Raw genomic sequence first — 16,620 nt, forward strand, 5'->3', positions numbered from 1 at the left:
CATCCTGAATGACCCGGTATTAGACACAGATGGCATTGTGTCATACAAGGGGGTGTGGCCTTGCCAAGGGGGAAGAAAACCATTTTTAGCCATTTTCTGGTGTACTATGATCATATTTATCACACACCGATAAAGCCAAAATCAGGTCCATATGGATGTTTTATCACAGCAAACGGTTCAGTAGAAGCAAAAAAACAGCACTCGTCAACCAACTTAGCATGAGGTTAACATAGCGTCCTGGTTAGCATTATTTGTTCTTTAAGTATTTATGGGCTGCTCCTCTCCATGTTTAGTAGGAACAATATATTCATAATTCAGCATTTGTTAGTGGTGGAGAAATGGGAGAAAGTTATGCCGTCTGTGTCTATGCCATCAGTGGATTTCGGTAACACAGCAGTTAGTGTTTGTGCTCCACAGCTTGAGGGTCCCCGGTTCCATTCCCACCTAGATGTGTGGAGTTTGCGTGTTCTCCCATGTCTGCGTAGGTTTCCTTTGGGTACTCCAGTTAAAGAACCAAAGCTGTGATCTCATCGTCTGTTTCTTTATGCTTTAAAGAGGGGGTGTTCTGCTTTTGTCAGTCCCATAGCACCAGTCTATATCCCACTACATGATGACAAACCTTCTGTTGGTCTGTAAATGCAGTAAATTAGAATAACTGCCTTGGATAAAATGTCTCTCTCAAAATGGCTGTAGTGAATGTCTTGAAATAGGCCTCTGTCTCTTTAAGAACCTCTGAGCCTTTAGACACGCCCCCTCCACACGCTGTCTGTGGCATCAGTGGGGAGGGGGTTCTGCTGAGGAGCAGTGGTTGGTTACTCGGCTGGTGACCAAAGCTCGGAGGCGTCTCCAGGAGGTGGGGGCGTTCCTAGGAGGACTCAGGCAAACCTATCCCTAAAATGGCCGCCATCAGAGTTTTTACAGATTACTCAGAAATACGTGAATGTGCCAAGGCAACACTTCAGCCATGTTTTAATGAGGGAGTGACAGAATAACGTGATGGAAAGCTTGAAAAAGTCCATTTTGCAGAATACCCCCCCTTTAAATCAAGCATTTGAAACTTGAGCGCACCCTATGATGGCAGCACCAATCTTCCTCTGATCCCGGAGTGTCAGAGGTCTCTGTGATGGGACGCCATGAGGCACCATGTTAACCACCCATACAGCCATTGGGCCACAACAAGGTCAATTTCGCGCATACATATATTTTATGCATGAGATGTTCCATAAAGCTTAAAAGGGCTAGATGCAAGTTGGTCATTTTTATACTCACTACTGCCACCTCAGGTCTTGACGGCACTTCGGACCCGAAGGAACAAACTTTTTGAAAGACAGTGCAGGATTTTAGAGGCAGTTGTGGTGAACAGGTCTGAGCTCATTCTACACATTAGACATTGTGCTTGCACTTTATTTGAGAACCATTGTGATTTTTAACTTTATTTAACCTGGAAACTCCTGATATTTAAAGTGGGGGTATTGTGCAAAATTGACTTTTTCAAGCTTTCCATCATGTTATTCTGTCACTCCCTCATTAAAAACATGGCTGAAGTGTTGCCTTGGCACATTCACGTATTTCTGAGTAATCTGTAAAAACTCTGATGGCGGCCATTTTAGGGATAGGTTTGCCTGAGTCCTCCTAGGAACGCCCCCACCTCCTGGAGACGCCTCCGAGCTTTGGTCACCAGCCGAGTAACCAACCACTGCTCCTCAGCAGAACCCCCTCCCCACTGATGCCACAGACAGCGTGCGGAGGGGGCGTGTCTAAAGGCTCAGAGGTTCTTAAAGAGACAGAGGCCTATTTCAAGACATTCACTACAGCCATTTTGAGAGAGACATTTTATACAAGGCAGTTATTCTAATTTACTGCATTTACAGACCAACAGAAGGTTTGTCATCATTGTAGTGTGATATAGACTGGTGCTGTGGGACTGACAAAAGCAGAACACCCCCTCTTTAAAAATCTCTAGGGTGTCCTCCCAGAGCAGAGGCTGAACACAGAGACTCAGATTTTGGAACCCATGGACCTTCTTTGAGAGGAGTGCTTTGAAATGGACAAATTTACCCTTTATTTCAGGTATGGACGACATTCTCGATCATATCTTGTGTTCTATGTGTCACTTTGATCATATAGAAACTAGGCTTGACAAAGTATTTGGTAAGCCAGTTGCTGTTCCCCCCCCCCCCCGTAATAATTTACCAATTACAGCTGCAATATCAAGCAGAAGCTAAAATCTCCAATTTGGAATAGTCGCTTTCTTTCCTCCCAGGAAACTGCAAACCCATGCTTTATTTGGCGCATTATCTCTGTTTTATTTGTTCAACTGTGCACAATGCATTACTAATAATATCCCTTCGCTTTCATATTGTCTCTGATCCCTCGCTAATGGTGGTTAATTAATGTTTAAAAGCCACAAACAGAGGAGCCGAGTAACCAATTCCCTGTAAACAAGTAATTAGTGCTGGAGCATATGATGTTCAATTACCTTACGGACCGCGTTACTATTTAATGAGGGTTTCAGACAAGTCAAACAGAATAATCGCCGTTTTGTCAGCCCAATGTTCACTTCAAGTTTAGTTTGGGCGTCCTTGCCGTTCCAGTGGGTTGCGGTCACATGACATCTTCTGAGCGGCCTGCGATTTAAAATGGAGTTGGTGCAGCTAAGCATTGTATTGCGGTAACTATGGTAGCCGTCAAAATTCTGAACTTTTTCCTGGGTTTATAGTTAATTTCTCTGTAATGGCTGGACCTTTCCTCATGAAACGAGAACTGTGACAAAGTTCGACATCTTTTCTCTCGGCACACATGAGTTTAGGTTACATTACTGTCTCATAAAAATATCCAAAAGTGGTGAGTAGTCATAAAGATGTGCATGATGTATTGCTGGGTTCTTGCTCCGATACCAGTACTGTAACGATACTCGGTTAACGATACCAATATCTGAACGATACTCTTTTCGATACCTACACTAAAATATGTGTCACTTAGAACGATAAAACAGAACAATAATGTTGATTTATTCCTTTAAAGACTATTGCTATAATTGTGTCATTCAAGTAATTTTCTTAAACGCTGTCCTTGGACCCAACAGGCATCGAACCTGGCAGTGTTAATTTCGTCGACTAAAATATTTAGTCTTAATTTTAGTCAAAGTGATATTTTTGACGACTAAAATTGGACTAAAACTAAATTAAAAGTTTCTCATGACACTAAAACTGTGACTAAAATGTCCAGATATTTGAGTCGACTAAAATGAGAGTAAATAAAAATGAAAAGGAGAGACTAAAATCATCCAACTTCTATTGAGCGTCTGAAAGAGCCTCAGATCAGGTAAATTCTCTGCCAAAGGATCAGCTCTGAGCTTTGTTCATGTGGAGCAGCTCCATGAAGCAGAGGAACAACATTAAATATGATTAGAATGAATATTATCAATGCAAAGTCGACTAAATTAGTCTTAAATTTAGTCGACTAAAACTAGACTAAAATTGAAGATATTTTTTTGACTAAAACTAGACTAAAATCGAATTGCATTTTCGTCAAAAGACTAAGACTAAAACTAAATTAAAATATGTTGTCAAAATTAACACTGGAACCTGGGTCTCTAAAGACACACAGTATTGTTTTTTTTTGGTAGCTGCTTTTGAAGTTTTCTCGATACCAGTAGTACCTACATTTTGTTGTACATTTGAAAGAGAATGCAAAGCTTATAAAGTAGGTATTCATATATTTGGTTTATGAATGAGAGTGTGAATGGGTGAGCGGTTCGTTGATGGAAAAGCGTTCTGCCTTGTGATGGTGAACAAGGGCTATTTTAGTTTAGACCATTGACCATAATAACAGTACATGATGTACCATTGTTGAGGTTTTAATCATCTTCTAATGTTGCTCATATCTTCATCAAAAACAAACTTGGGGGAGAGTGTTTTGTTTCCTTAGCTCTTGTTTCAGTGCTCCAGGATATTTAGTCTGTCTCCGCGTTCTGCACAAAAGCCAGCTCCATTACACATCAAGGGTAGAAATGTTCACTAAAGTTGTTCTGATCTTGTCTGTGGCCAAACTCTCATGTAGGGAGGCACCGATACCACTTTTTCTAAAACCGATGCGAGTACGAGTACTTGGATTTAAGTACTCGCCGATACCGAATACCGATACGAGTACAAGGCATTTTCTTCAACATTCTTACTTTTCTCACAGCAGATTGGTTTGTAATTAGTTCATTTACTCATTTACATTTCCTTAAGTAAAGTCGGCGACACATTTTAGAGCAGTTATATGAGAATTGTGCTGAAGCCATTTATTTTTATTTTCATTCAATATTATTTTTCATTTTTATGTCTCTGTCCATCATAGACAGAAAAGTCCATGTCCTAAAGCTCCCAATGCCTGAGCTTTATTCATTTATGTGTTTTTATTTAACAATAGTATTGAGATGTTTCTTAAATGGTCTCTTTTCGTCTTGACTTCAGCTCCTGTAGATTTTCTCGTGTGTTTGTAGTAACTTAGCGAGTAGCTACAGCGTTTTCATTGTTCTGCTGCAGCTCATTTTCCCTCAATATAAACATGCTGTATGTCTTTACTTTGGATTTTCTGAGGACTTTTTAGTCGCTGGGTTAGTTTTTCAGATGAATAAACCCCTGGGCTTAAAACGGCGTCAGGATGGCTTAAACTGCGCGAGTTAGCAACGTTGACGGGATTGGGCAGAGCAAAGGCGCTATGGCTAAGGGATCTACATAACGATAAATATATAACCTTTAGACATTCGTATAACTTGGTGTGTTCAGAGAAGTCATGCTATGTGTCGCGATGCTTGTTACTCCACCTGGTTAAAACAAGATAACACAATCATGTGTTTAAAAAAGTCCATAGATTGTTTAATACAACATACCATATTCTCAACAATTTAACATCAACAAAATTCTTGTTAATTAAAAAAAAAAGGAAAAGAATCTGCATATTATTATTGCACAGAACAATTCAAATGTATTTTCCATAGATTTCTTTTTAATATCTTTTCTTGTAAAAAGTTGGCTTGGACTACATGGTTGGTATAGTCCAAAGGGTCAGAAATAAAAAATAAAGGTTTGAAGGAAACATAAATCCAGAGTTCACTTTGGGGCCGTACAGTAGCCACACTCGAACATATAGAGAGCATTCATATTCAGCAAGAGGGACAACCACGAGCCAGATCAGTATAACCACCAAATCCACTTAATCCCACCCTGTATATGTGTTTTTTTTCCCCTCCTTCCACCTTCCTCTTTTTTTTAAAATGCAAAAAACGTGGATAACGCCATCTGCGAAGCTCCCAAATCATCTGCGCGTTCAGTCCGCACCTCCAGCCCATTACTGTGGCGCTGTCTGTAATGTCATCCATCATAAATAATTTAGCCTTTAAGCCCCCGCGCACGATTGCCGAGACCAGCTGTCCGAGGCGTGCTGAAGGCTGGGCATATCTCGTACGCTATACGCAGGGCCAGCGCCGAAACATACCGGGTGGCAGTCCATTATCTTCCTTCCTTGTCAAAACAGCACACGTTGAAACTCGGGGGAGGAAAACGGAAAAAAGAAAAACAATCCTGGAAGGTTGAGCGAGTAAATCCATGTTTTGTTTTGTTTTTGGGGTAGCATCCACGTAAATAAGGCAATCATTTCACTTAAGAAAACATGTTCTATAGCATGGGGAGCACGTTCGGTGTGATAACTATGACCGACTTTCACCATCGTCACAACATAACGTTACATAATTTAAAAACGTTTTTTCGTCGGAATGACCTTGTGCGGTGTGCGGCTTATCCGTGTCAACACATCTGGCTCTGGAAAACGCGCAACGCTAGCTTATATAAACAAAAAAAAACCTTTACATTCAGATCACTTTTTTTTCCGTTCTAGCTTGTTCACTCTTGGGTCTATAAGAGGGAAGCGTGAAACGGACACGGCTATCTTATACCAGGGGGGGGGCTATGCATAAAACATTAGAGCACCTTTCCAGGAAAATCATTAGGGAGTCACATGTAAACCTCGCTAAACATTTAACAATATATCGGTTTCCTATGGTTGCAGGCAGCCATTAACGGTACATCCTTTCCATTGTGCGAAACCATTATAACTATCGACTAATTACCGGGGCTTGTTCTTTGCGGTTAAACGACATTACAAGTGCAGAACAGTCGTCACTCAAACAAACAAACCAACAAAACAAAGGCTCTCTGTCTTTGTGCGCTGATGTGTTTGGATAATTATGTGCTTCAAAAGGGGTCAACATGTATCAATGTGCTCATCAGCCCATACAAAGCTCGTTTAGAACTCGACATCTAACCTCGGGGAAGTGAAGTGAAATGAAAACACAGACAGAAACAGCCAATTTGTGTGTACCCCCATCGCGTTTATCTGCTTCGAATGTTTTTTGCCTTTTCCAGTATTCTCAATTTGAACACATTGTAATGCCACCGCCGCAGAATGGATGTAATCACAGGCTGTGGTAAACACACGTGAACGCTTGACGCACCGCCGGTCCCTCTTGCTTCAGAAACCCAAAAGTCCTCTCTATTGTGATTTAGTCAGGAGAGAAAAGAAAGTACTCTTTTATGTTAACAGACCAGAATCCACAGGTTGGTAAGAGAAAAAGATAAGTCTCCCTTTCTCTTGTTTTTTTTCCTATAAGACAAGTCCCGTTTTACGATTATATTCCACGTTTAGATCATTTTCATGTTGAACTTGCGGGGAGCGTCCACGGTGGTGCTGCTCATGCCAGCGTCCGATTTCCGCGGCACGTACTCGATTTCGATATTGTGCTTGGTGTTGCCTTTGCCCCTGCTCCACAGAAACAGCAGCACCAGGCAAAACAAGACGACGCCGAGGAACGAAATGAACCCCATGGTGGTCGCGATGATCAGCGTCTTTATGTCGAAGGGGAAGGGGACGTTTTGCCGGGTTTCGTTAGCACCGGTGTCGGCTGGTTGGTTGGAGATAAAGGCGAAGGTTTTGTTGGGTTGGTGCGGCCAGTCGGGGGAGTAGCTGTGGATGTGCAGGTGGGCGAGGGATGTGTCGTTCCCGCCCGCGTTGCTAGCTATGCAAACATACGTGCCGTTGTCCTGGATTTGAGCGTAGCGCACCTCGAGGGTGCCGTCGGGCAACACGGAAAGCCGTCCGATAGTTTTGGTAGTGATGAACTTTTTCTGAGGAGACAGCCACATGATCACGGGGGCGGGGTCTCCGTCGGCCTGGCAGGAAAAGTGGACAATGGCCCCCTCGTCAACAAACTTCTGTTGCGCCTTGCGATCCCGAATTCTGGACTTGCGGCACGTGAAGTAATTGGGCTGCAGGACGTCTGGGAAGTCCTTGAACTCTTTGCCTTGGACAAACTCCGGAGAGGCGCATGTGGGCTGCTGCCGATTGAAGTTGAGCCTCCAGCGCCTGCGAAACACCCACAGCAGTCGGCAATCGCAGGCCAACGGGTTGTCGTACAAGGCTAAGGTCTCCAGGTTGCCGACGGAATGGAAAGCCGCCTCCTCCAAAGTGCTCAGCGAATTACCGGAGACGTTTAGAATCTTCAGGTAGTTCAGCCCCTTGAATGAGTACGGTTCAATCATGGCCAGCCTGCCCCCGACCAAATGTAACTCCTGCAAGCGAAGAAGATCGTGGAGTTTATTCCCTTCAATGGTGTGGATGGGGTTGTAGGAAAGGTTGAGGAAACGCAAGTACACCAGGTGGCGCAGCGCCACGTAGGGAATCGTGGTCAGGTTGGCATTTGCGATGGTCAAAGAAGTGAGATTTAATCCGTACAAACAATTCGGGGTCATCGTATCCAAATAGGGCCAGTTTGCTATTTCCAAAACTTTCAGTCGGTAGAGCCGTTTGAAGGAATAATCCCGAATTATGTTGATGTTGAGGTGACGCAAGCGAAGGGTGATCAAACTGTGGAGGTGCGTAAACGCCTCGGTTGGGACAGACGAGAGGTTGCACTTCTCGAGACTCAGGTGCTCCAAGCTGCTCAGGCCGTGGAAAGCCCGGTGAGAGATAAAAACCAGGTCGTTGTCGCCAACCTCCAAGGAGCGAAGGTTGTATAAATCCTGAAACATGTAGTCCAACAGGATCACAATCTTATTCTCGCTTATGTCCAGTTGGGTAAGGTTGCTTAGGCCAGTGAACACGCCCAGCTGAATGAGCTTCAGCTTGTTGCTGCGAAGCCCCAATGTCCGCAAGCCGTACAAATTGTTAAAAGCCCCCGGTTCGATGGTGGAGATGGTGTTCTCGCTCAGCTCCAGGTGCTCGAGGGTGGCGAAGCTGGCAAATTCGTCCGGGTTGATGGTTCGGATCCGGTTCTTGCTCAGATCCAGGTGCTTGGTCTCCGGGGGGATGCCCTCGGGGACGGTCATGAGCTTTTTGCGGTGGCACATCACGGAGCGCTCCTGAACATTGCACTCGCAGCGGGACGGGCAGCCGGTGGAGGAGCCGGGAGTCAGGACGGAGCCCAGGATCAGGATCAGGATGGGCTGCCAGCAAGCCACCAGGTAGCTGTGCCCAGTCGCTTCCCTGGCCGCCATCTTATCGGTTACCTGAGGAGACACAGACAGAAGGAAACACATTAGTACATAATGACTTTGAACCTTTAATTTCCCAATTTAGAAAGCGCTTCAGGACACACACTGATTTAATAGGAAACTTGGCTAACAATTTCGAGCTTCAAAATACATTATTCCCTGTTATTCCAAGTTACCACACACTGTCCTTCAAGCAAACAGGCAAAGGCGCGTCCAAACAGTTAAGGTCAACTCTCTGACAACTATTGAGGCAAACACCAGAGAAACAACAAGATTCAAGAAGGGATTTATGAATTGGTCTGTGCAGTGTTTCAGAGGGAGCTCTTTATAGGCCCTTAGAGCAGCCAGAGAGTCGGCATAATCACCTCTCATCTGTGCTTTAGTGTGGGGAAGCTTGACTTCTCTATGAGCAAGAGGGAATGTCGGGCAAAACTAAAGACATTTTAAAACAAGAAAAGCCATTTTTAAGTGAAGAGATTGGAGAATGGGTCACAGACATTGTAATGTAAGGGTTTCCAAACTTTTAGTGAGATAAGTCCAATATAGTCATAGAAACGATCAGAAACAGCCGCCCTACAAAGAACTTGCCATCCATCTTCACGCCTAGATTTGTGACAACAGAACTTGACTTACGCGTTTAACTCCTTCACAACAACAAAACAACAAAAAAATAACCCTTAAAGTGCATAATGGTTTTAATGCATTTGTATATATGAGATTACAATAACATGTCAGTGAAGCAGCAATTTAATCAAAAAATGCTGGAAAGAAAAGTGCTACAAAAGTGCTAAAGTGCTATAAAAGTCTATCGATCATTTTTACGATTATTCGATTAATCGCTTGGCTGTGAATGGTGTAGTAAAATTGTATTTATTTGATTTTTTTCATCACATTATAGCTTAAGTCGCGCTGTTTAAGGAAGTGCTGATGGAATTAACGAAAGGGAAATGTTTTTTGAAGGCTCTATTCATGAAATTTACATTGTACAAACCACTACAGACCCTAAACATGAAATCAAAGTAGCTTTTCATCAAAAATACTACATTTTTTTGGTCATTTTTGCTCCATTTTAGTCTGTGTGAGCCAGAAAACGATTAATCGATCACTAAAATAGTTGTGGACTCTTTCAATAATCGATCAGTCGGCGATTAATCGATTAGTCGTTTCAGCCCTAACCTACAGTATAGATACAGATGCATCTCGTCATAGAAGGAGGCGTGGCTTCGCCGAGGGGGAAAATAGAATCTTTAGAGAAACACAATTTTTCCCTCTTTTTAGCCATTTTCTGGTGGAATATGAACTTATTTATCACATACAAATAAAGTCAAGTGTAAATCGGGCCCATATGGATATTTTCTCACAGCAGATTGTTCAGTAGAAGTGAAAAAAAGGCAGTTGTAGCAAGCGGTAGCTAACCGTTAGCATTAGCACGATGCTAACATGTAGCATCATGTTAGCATTCTCCGTTATTCATGTATTTATGGGCTGTTGAACCACTTTGCTCCTCCCCATGTCTTTGTATCTTTACTTAGTAGAAACTATATTCATAATTCAGCGTTTGCTAAAGTAGTTTTTGAATAATTAAACTTAACTGTTTTCAAACATGACCATATATGCGCGATTCCAGAGATGCCGTCTGTATCTATGTCACTTCCTGTCAGTATCCAATAAGGAAGTGGAACTGTACACATTACCTTTTTTTGTTTTTTTGCAAAATCTAAAGTATAATTGTGTTTACTATGTTTTACCAAAAAATGTGTGTATCTATGTGTAATATGCACTTATAAAACACTATAAACAAGACACTATAAAAAAGACAGTCATTTACTTTTGCTCTGTGCGCACTTGGTATTTACTCAACATCATTATTTTCTTCATACAACCTTTTATCTATTTATTCACACACACATGAATAGGTAAATGCACAGACTATATAATATAGTTATAGGTATATACGTATATTTTGGGATAAACACCAGGCTCAGACTCCTCTCACTTCAACCGCACATGGAAATGAAGTCCAAAAGAACATCGCTGGCACAATTCCTGAACCACGGCGACATTATCCTGTTAAATATATTCATGTCATATGCTGCTCAATAGGTTCAGGTGCCGTGACGATCTCATTCAGAAACTGCTTTATGGCCACTTTCACGGGAGCCGGCCACTCCTACAGTCACAAGTGCGAAGAAAAAAAATAAGATGCTCTGACACCATTACCCAACGAACGGCAAGTATATGAATCTGCAATATTCATGCCGCCAAAGCGCGATGAATCGAGGTGGGAGGTTACGGGGAATAAGGTGCGTGCATAGCTGAGAGTGCTGACAGTTTTGAATTTTGTATTGTTCACTTTTCCGCACAGGGATTTCAAACGCATCTCGGTTTAATGCGGAGAAAAGGGCCCATAAATCGTCATGGGAGAATCCAAAGCGGCTGTATATACGGTAATTCGGCTAATCTACACGCATCCCGCTTTGAGAACCGCATTGTGCGCTCTGTTGGATCTCCCATACCATCCGCTTTGCCGAGGATCAATGGAGTCGATGCCATCACCCTCATAGGGGGCAACATGGCGGCGGTTTGCGTCAGGAATTATGGGGGTTTAATCCAATTCAAGCTGCGTCGCAGTCACTTACACTCGTGGAAACGTGTGAGCGGTGAGGGAGGCGGAATTCATTTAGGAGTTCAATTACATATAATTATAGGTTTTCAAAAACGAATCCACTTCTGGGAAAAGTCTGAAAGAATTAACATACATTTTGAGGCAGGATGATGATTAAAGCTGCTTTGTAAATTGTAGTGATAGCAGAAACATCTCTTTTTTTTGTCACTAAATCCAGACTCTTTGTGTTTGTCTCCAGCAGCTCAGAGCAGGGGTTCCCAAACAACTCAGAACCCCCGTCTGTAAAGTGTAATTAGCATTTATAATCATTTAAGGTGCACAACATTAAAAAAAATCTGTTTTCATTATGTTCATTTGGATACTGCATTATGAAATTTGGCTTAATTTCACTACAGTATGCCGTTTTCAATCACAAATCCATCAAAATATTGACTCTGCACTGGAAAAAATGAAATCTTATCTTAGACAAAAATGACTTAAAACTGCTTGAATTAAGACTTTTAATGCTGCTTTTGGTACAGTATTGACTCGTCTTGAAACAAGATTGCCAATGGAACTAGACAGATTTTTCTTGTCTTTGACCATTTTGTCTCATTTCAGGTTTTTTTTTGTCTTATTTTAAGCGTTCAAGTTAACTTGTCTTATTTTGAGCAAATTAATGCTTGTTCCATTGGTGATCTTACTTCAAGACGAGTCGAAACCTAATCAAAATCAGCATCAAAAGTCTTATTTCAAGTACAAATCATGCTATTTTTCTAAGATAAGATGGCATTTTTTTCCAGTGTGAACTGAACATCTGAACTGAACATCTTGGGACCCCCACTTCCGTGTCCTATGACCCCCACTTTGGGAACCATTAGCTTGGAGTCTAGACTACTGTACAGCTCAAGTTCTGACTAGAAACAGGAATATGAAATTAGTCCAGTGCTCAGGTCTCACTGCTGCTCAGAGAACATACTTAGACGATGTTCAGATCCAGGCTGAAACCTGTTCTGTTTAAGATGTGCAATGGACAACTTAAAGCAGTAACTGTAACCGACATGAGATCCAACCCATGAGACACTTTTCAGTCTGAATCTGTTATATATAGTGGATCATACTCAACCGTCCTTTTCCTGCTTTTTCAGTCGACAAACATTGAAGGAAAGGCTGGTCCCACTGAAAAAAGGTTCCACAACCCGCCAATTGAGATCCAGCAAACTCCTTTCTTACTTTCTATTTAATTTAAGAGTGATTAAGCTTGGTGTTGGTTTAATTTGCCTTTATGTATCGTGTAAAGCAAACTTATTTATCTATTTGATATTTTATTTATTTATTTATTTGATAGGGACAATGCATATTGATGAACAGTTGCACATGAGCTTTGTAAATATGCCAGATTATAGCAGGGATGCTAGTTTCCATCTGTAGTCCTGAGGCAGGAAACACATACACCATTTACAATTAACATAATGTGACAACAATAAATGCAGTAACAACTAAAAGTGTCACAGGCCTGGTTTTCCTTTAGCCACAGTTTAAAACCTGCTTTAAAAGTGGCCAGAGTTGGAGTCTCTCTGATGATAAAGGGAGACTATTCCAGAGCACAGTCTGTCCAGAGGAGGTTCTCCTGTGTGGAACCTCACAGTCTGTCCAGAGGAGGTTCTCCTGTGTGGAACCTCACAGAGAGCACAGTCTGTCCAGAGGAGGTTCTCCTGTGTGGAACCTCACAGAGAGCACAGTCTGTCCAGAGGAGGTTCTCCTGTGTGGAGCCTCACAGAGAGCACAGTCTGTCCAGAGGAGGTTCTCCTGTGTGGAGCCTCACAGTCTCCTCCAGCTGATGCCCTGGTGCCCGTGATCCCACTAACAGACTTTGGTTTGATGAAATCCTGCAATGGAGGCGGGGCAAGTCCATGCAATACTTTATATACAAGGCAACCATATTTAAAATGAATGAAGTTTTCAAAATGGAGTAAATGATGCTTCTCTCTCAGTGCAGTGGTGAAAGGAGAACGGTTTCTTGGTATAAATAGTAATGGTCATGGCCATATCGGCAGTAGCAGTGGGTGTCGACTTGCAATAACTTAAACATTTTGGCATGTCATAAACACAAAACATAAACTTCTATTCCACACCCCATCGATGATACAATAAAGCTTTTTTGACGTAACGGATTGGGGGAAAGCGCCATAAACAATGCTTGCACCGTCTGCAATCTCTCCATCTCTTTCCTTCAAACCGCCTTCACCGAAACCCATTCCCTTTTTTCCACCGCATTGAAACTATTGATGTGCACCTGCTACGCACCGAGACCCCAATGTCTTCACCGGCGCTCGATATCTCTCCCCACTCTTTGAATTATCAGCCGTAGTTTGAAAGTAAGACTGTGGGGGGTCTCGCGGCGCCATCACGGGGATGTGCAATCAAAAAGGAAGACGGAGAGCGGCTCGATGTTTCCCACAATCCTTTACAATGAAACATGGAGTGTACCGTAGCGGGCCGATTATCATAGGGCCTCGCTACACCAAAACAAACCACATTTAATTCCTGTACCATCTGTTAGCGCGCTTCCAGCCCTCCAATAATGAAGCAATTACCCATTAATTTTATCATTACGGGATTTTCATTTATATGCAAAGAGGCGTAATGGCAGCCGGGCAGGAGTGTGCTGCGGAGACATGTGATCCGCGCTCACGCCGCCATTTGCATATTTGAATCTGAATATTTAAATGCACAAGGTGTTCGCTTGGAAGAAACCAATAAACTAATGATGAGTTATGAATTATTTACCGTAACCCCGAGCACCTTATTTGCAGAAAGAAATCGAATGGGCGAGAAAACAAACCGGGGAAATTCTTTACAGCAAATTATCAGATGCACAAATTAGACTTAACATAACGGTAATGGTAATGGTTAATATGGTGGTAGCTTTGGGCCAGCGCATCAAAGGACCTGGTTGTTTTGTTTGCAAAGACAGGGAGCGTCATTGTAAAAGTTGATTCTGCCGTCCAATCCTAAAGCAGTTCTACCTTCACCAGTTCTTCAAAGGGTTGAGTTCAACACCTATACCAAACTTTCAGGGAGCGATACTGTCACAGGACTGTACACAACAACTAGCCTGATGTAAAAGCGAAGGTTGTTTTTTTTGTCCACCACTTGGGATAAGAGAAAAGAAAAACAACAACAACATCTGGTTCCAGGTATAAAATATTGTGCCTTTAAATGCACAATGGAGGTAGCCTGGCTAACGCCAGACTAAAATCACAAGTGATATTTAGTCTTGGGACACCAATTCATTTTCTCGTAGGAGAGGTGTGGTTTACGGGGCACTAGGAATGTCTATCATGCGTTTGCACGTAGCCACAGCCAATCGTATCATCGTATCCGATGACGTATGACGTACCCGCTGTAAACTTTCGAGCTAAACTATTTAGAACGCGGCCTAAAGCTCGATCGAAAAACAGCGTTGCATCTGCTGCTGTCATGTTTTTGCTCTGTAAATAAACTTTTTTTTTTTTTATTCGTAAATAAACTACAAGCTACAGGCTGTTGTGAAGTTCGAAATGATTCGAGCACACACAGCAGCCTGGCGTTAGCCAGGTTACAATGGAGGCTAATCACTGATGCTATGTCACAACTGACCCTTCACAGTTAAATGCTTTTATAACGTTCCAGTTTCTGAAGTTTCAAATAAATGATCCCTTTAAAGTCATGGTCTGTATGTTTTTTGATGGGGTTTTATGAGACAGAAAGTTCTCATTTGTATCCAATATTCTAGATGCTACAGTGGGTAACAATAAGTACTATATTCAACAACCCGAAACCTGCTCTTTTAGTTCCACAACTAAAGATCTTTTTCATTTTCCCATGATCATTTAACACACATCTTAAAGTGACAGTTTGTAAGTTTGCATAATGAGAAGAGAGAGAGAAATTTCAAAAGTAAGTCATCAAGTCCCAGCTCCATTGAGTTTTACAGGAAAGGCCGTCTCATTGGTCAAAGTCATGGCACCGGGGATTCCGATTTGTTGCTGAGATCAGATCAGGGAGGAGCTTTAGAAAACGTTGCGTGAAATTCCAGGCCCATGTGGCCAATTGACTCTGTGCATAACTTCAAATCATAACAACGCCGCCCAAGAAGGTACTTCCTGTTTCGATCCAGCACGCCAAAATAAAAGCACAAAGCTTCTCATTGATTAGTTCAGCAGGTGCTTGCAGCATTTCAAGAATATAATCAAATACGCACATTGTAAGTGTTTGTCTGTCAATAGTTAGGCACAAAGAAAGTGATGAATAAGATGGTGCTTTTATGTTGGCATCGAAACAGGAAGTCACTTCTTGGGCGGCGTTGCTATGAGTTAAAGGTATGCAGAGTCAACTGGCCACATGGGCCTGGAATTTCACGCAAGTAATAATAAATAAACATACTTTTTGTAAAGCTCCTCCCTTTGCTGATCTCATCAACAAATCGGAATCCCCGGTGCCATAACTTTGACCAATGAGACGGATTTCCAGTGAACCAGCCCTCAATGGAGTGGGGACTTTTGAAATGTCTCTCCTCATTATGCAAACCTACAGATGTGAGTAATATGGTCATGGGAAAATGAATGAGATTTTTAGATGTGGGATGGGAGCAGGTTTGGGGTTGTTTAATATAGCACTTATTGTTATCCACTGTTTGCAGCCTCTAGAATATTGGACACAAATGAGAACTTCCTGTCTCATAGACCCCCATCAAAATGTACCACAATGTTTAGCAAATGAGTCTTTCACAGGTGCAGGCGTTGTTCCCCTGGTGAACTTCTCCACTTTAAGACTTCTTACAATCCACTCCACTTTCTGCGTTCTGCAACTCGTCTGGTCCACAACTGTCACAGCTGAAGAAACGGCGCGATGTTTCGTCCTAGATTCAAAATGGCTTCAACCGCTCATCATTTTCTGTCTGTCACGCCAGGCGGGGCAGAAAACGAATCATCCAAGGAGACGGACATGGATCGAGGCGGAGGACGGATCTGAGAAATGGCGTTTTATCCCCGACAGGGTCAAAGTTCACCCAGGATTTTTGACGGCCGCGTCGGAGAAAGTGGAACCGATTGATTTTGATAGAGGATCGGCGACGGCGAGATTGGCTGGATCTCGCTGTTACTTTTCCAATGTCGTGACAATTTAAGCATAGAACTTCGACAAAATGAGAAACGTTTTTTCGCGGTGTTACGTCCAAACCGTTTGAGATACAAGACGGCAGCGTAAAGAAGCAGCTGGTTACGGGATGCAGAGTATGAAAAGTCAACCACATGGGACAGAATAAGAGAAGGCGAGAAACTGCAGGTGAAAAAAAGACTTATACATTTGAAACTTTTGCTGTAGATTACAAACATAAAAACATGGCAAATTGACATAATTCCCTATGTTCTGTCTGCAGCAAAATCTAGAGAGAGCCAGGCATACATTTTGTAACAAATTTGTTTTTTGTTCCAATAT

At 42.4% G+C, this 16,620-nt stretch overlaps 1 protein-coding gene across 2 annotated transcripts in view; it reads right to left on the bottom strand.

Annotated features, from left to right (window-relative positions):
• Positions 1-5,851: 5,851 nt before the first annotated feature.
• The window catches only part of lingo1a (leucine rich repeat and Ig domain containing 1a), a 158,147-nt gene continuing 147,378 nt past the window's right edge, over positions 5,852-16,620 (bottom strand). The window contains exon 2 of one of the 2 annotated variants that reach the window (XM_079567393.1): positions 5,852-8,549. In XM_079567393.1, the coding sequence (XP_079423519.1) occupies positions 6,687-8,537 (1,851 nt within the window). In that variant the 5' untranslated portion in view covers positions 8,538-8,549 and the 3' untranslated portion in view covers positions 5,852-6,686. The remainder of the gene's footprint in view (positions 8,550-16,620) is intronic. The other variant, XM_079567392.1, reaches the window with a different exon arrangement.

Source organism: Gobius niger, assembly GCF_951799975.1.
Source record: "Gobius niger genome assembly, chromosome: 12".
Taxonomy (NCBI): Eukaryota; Metazoa; Chordata; class Actinopteri; order Gobiiformes; family Gobiidae; genus Gobius; species Gobius niger.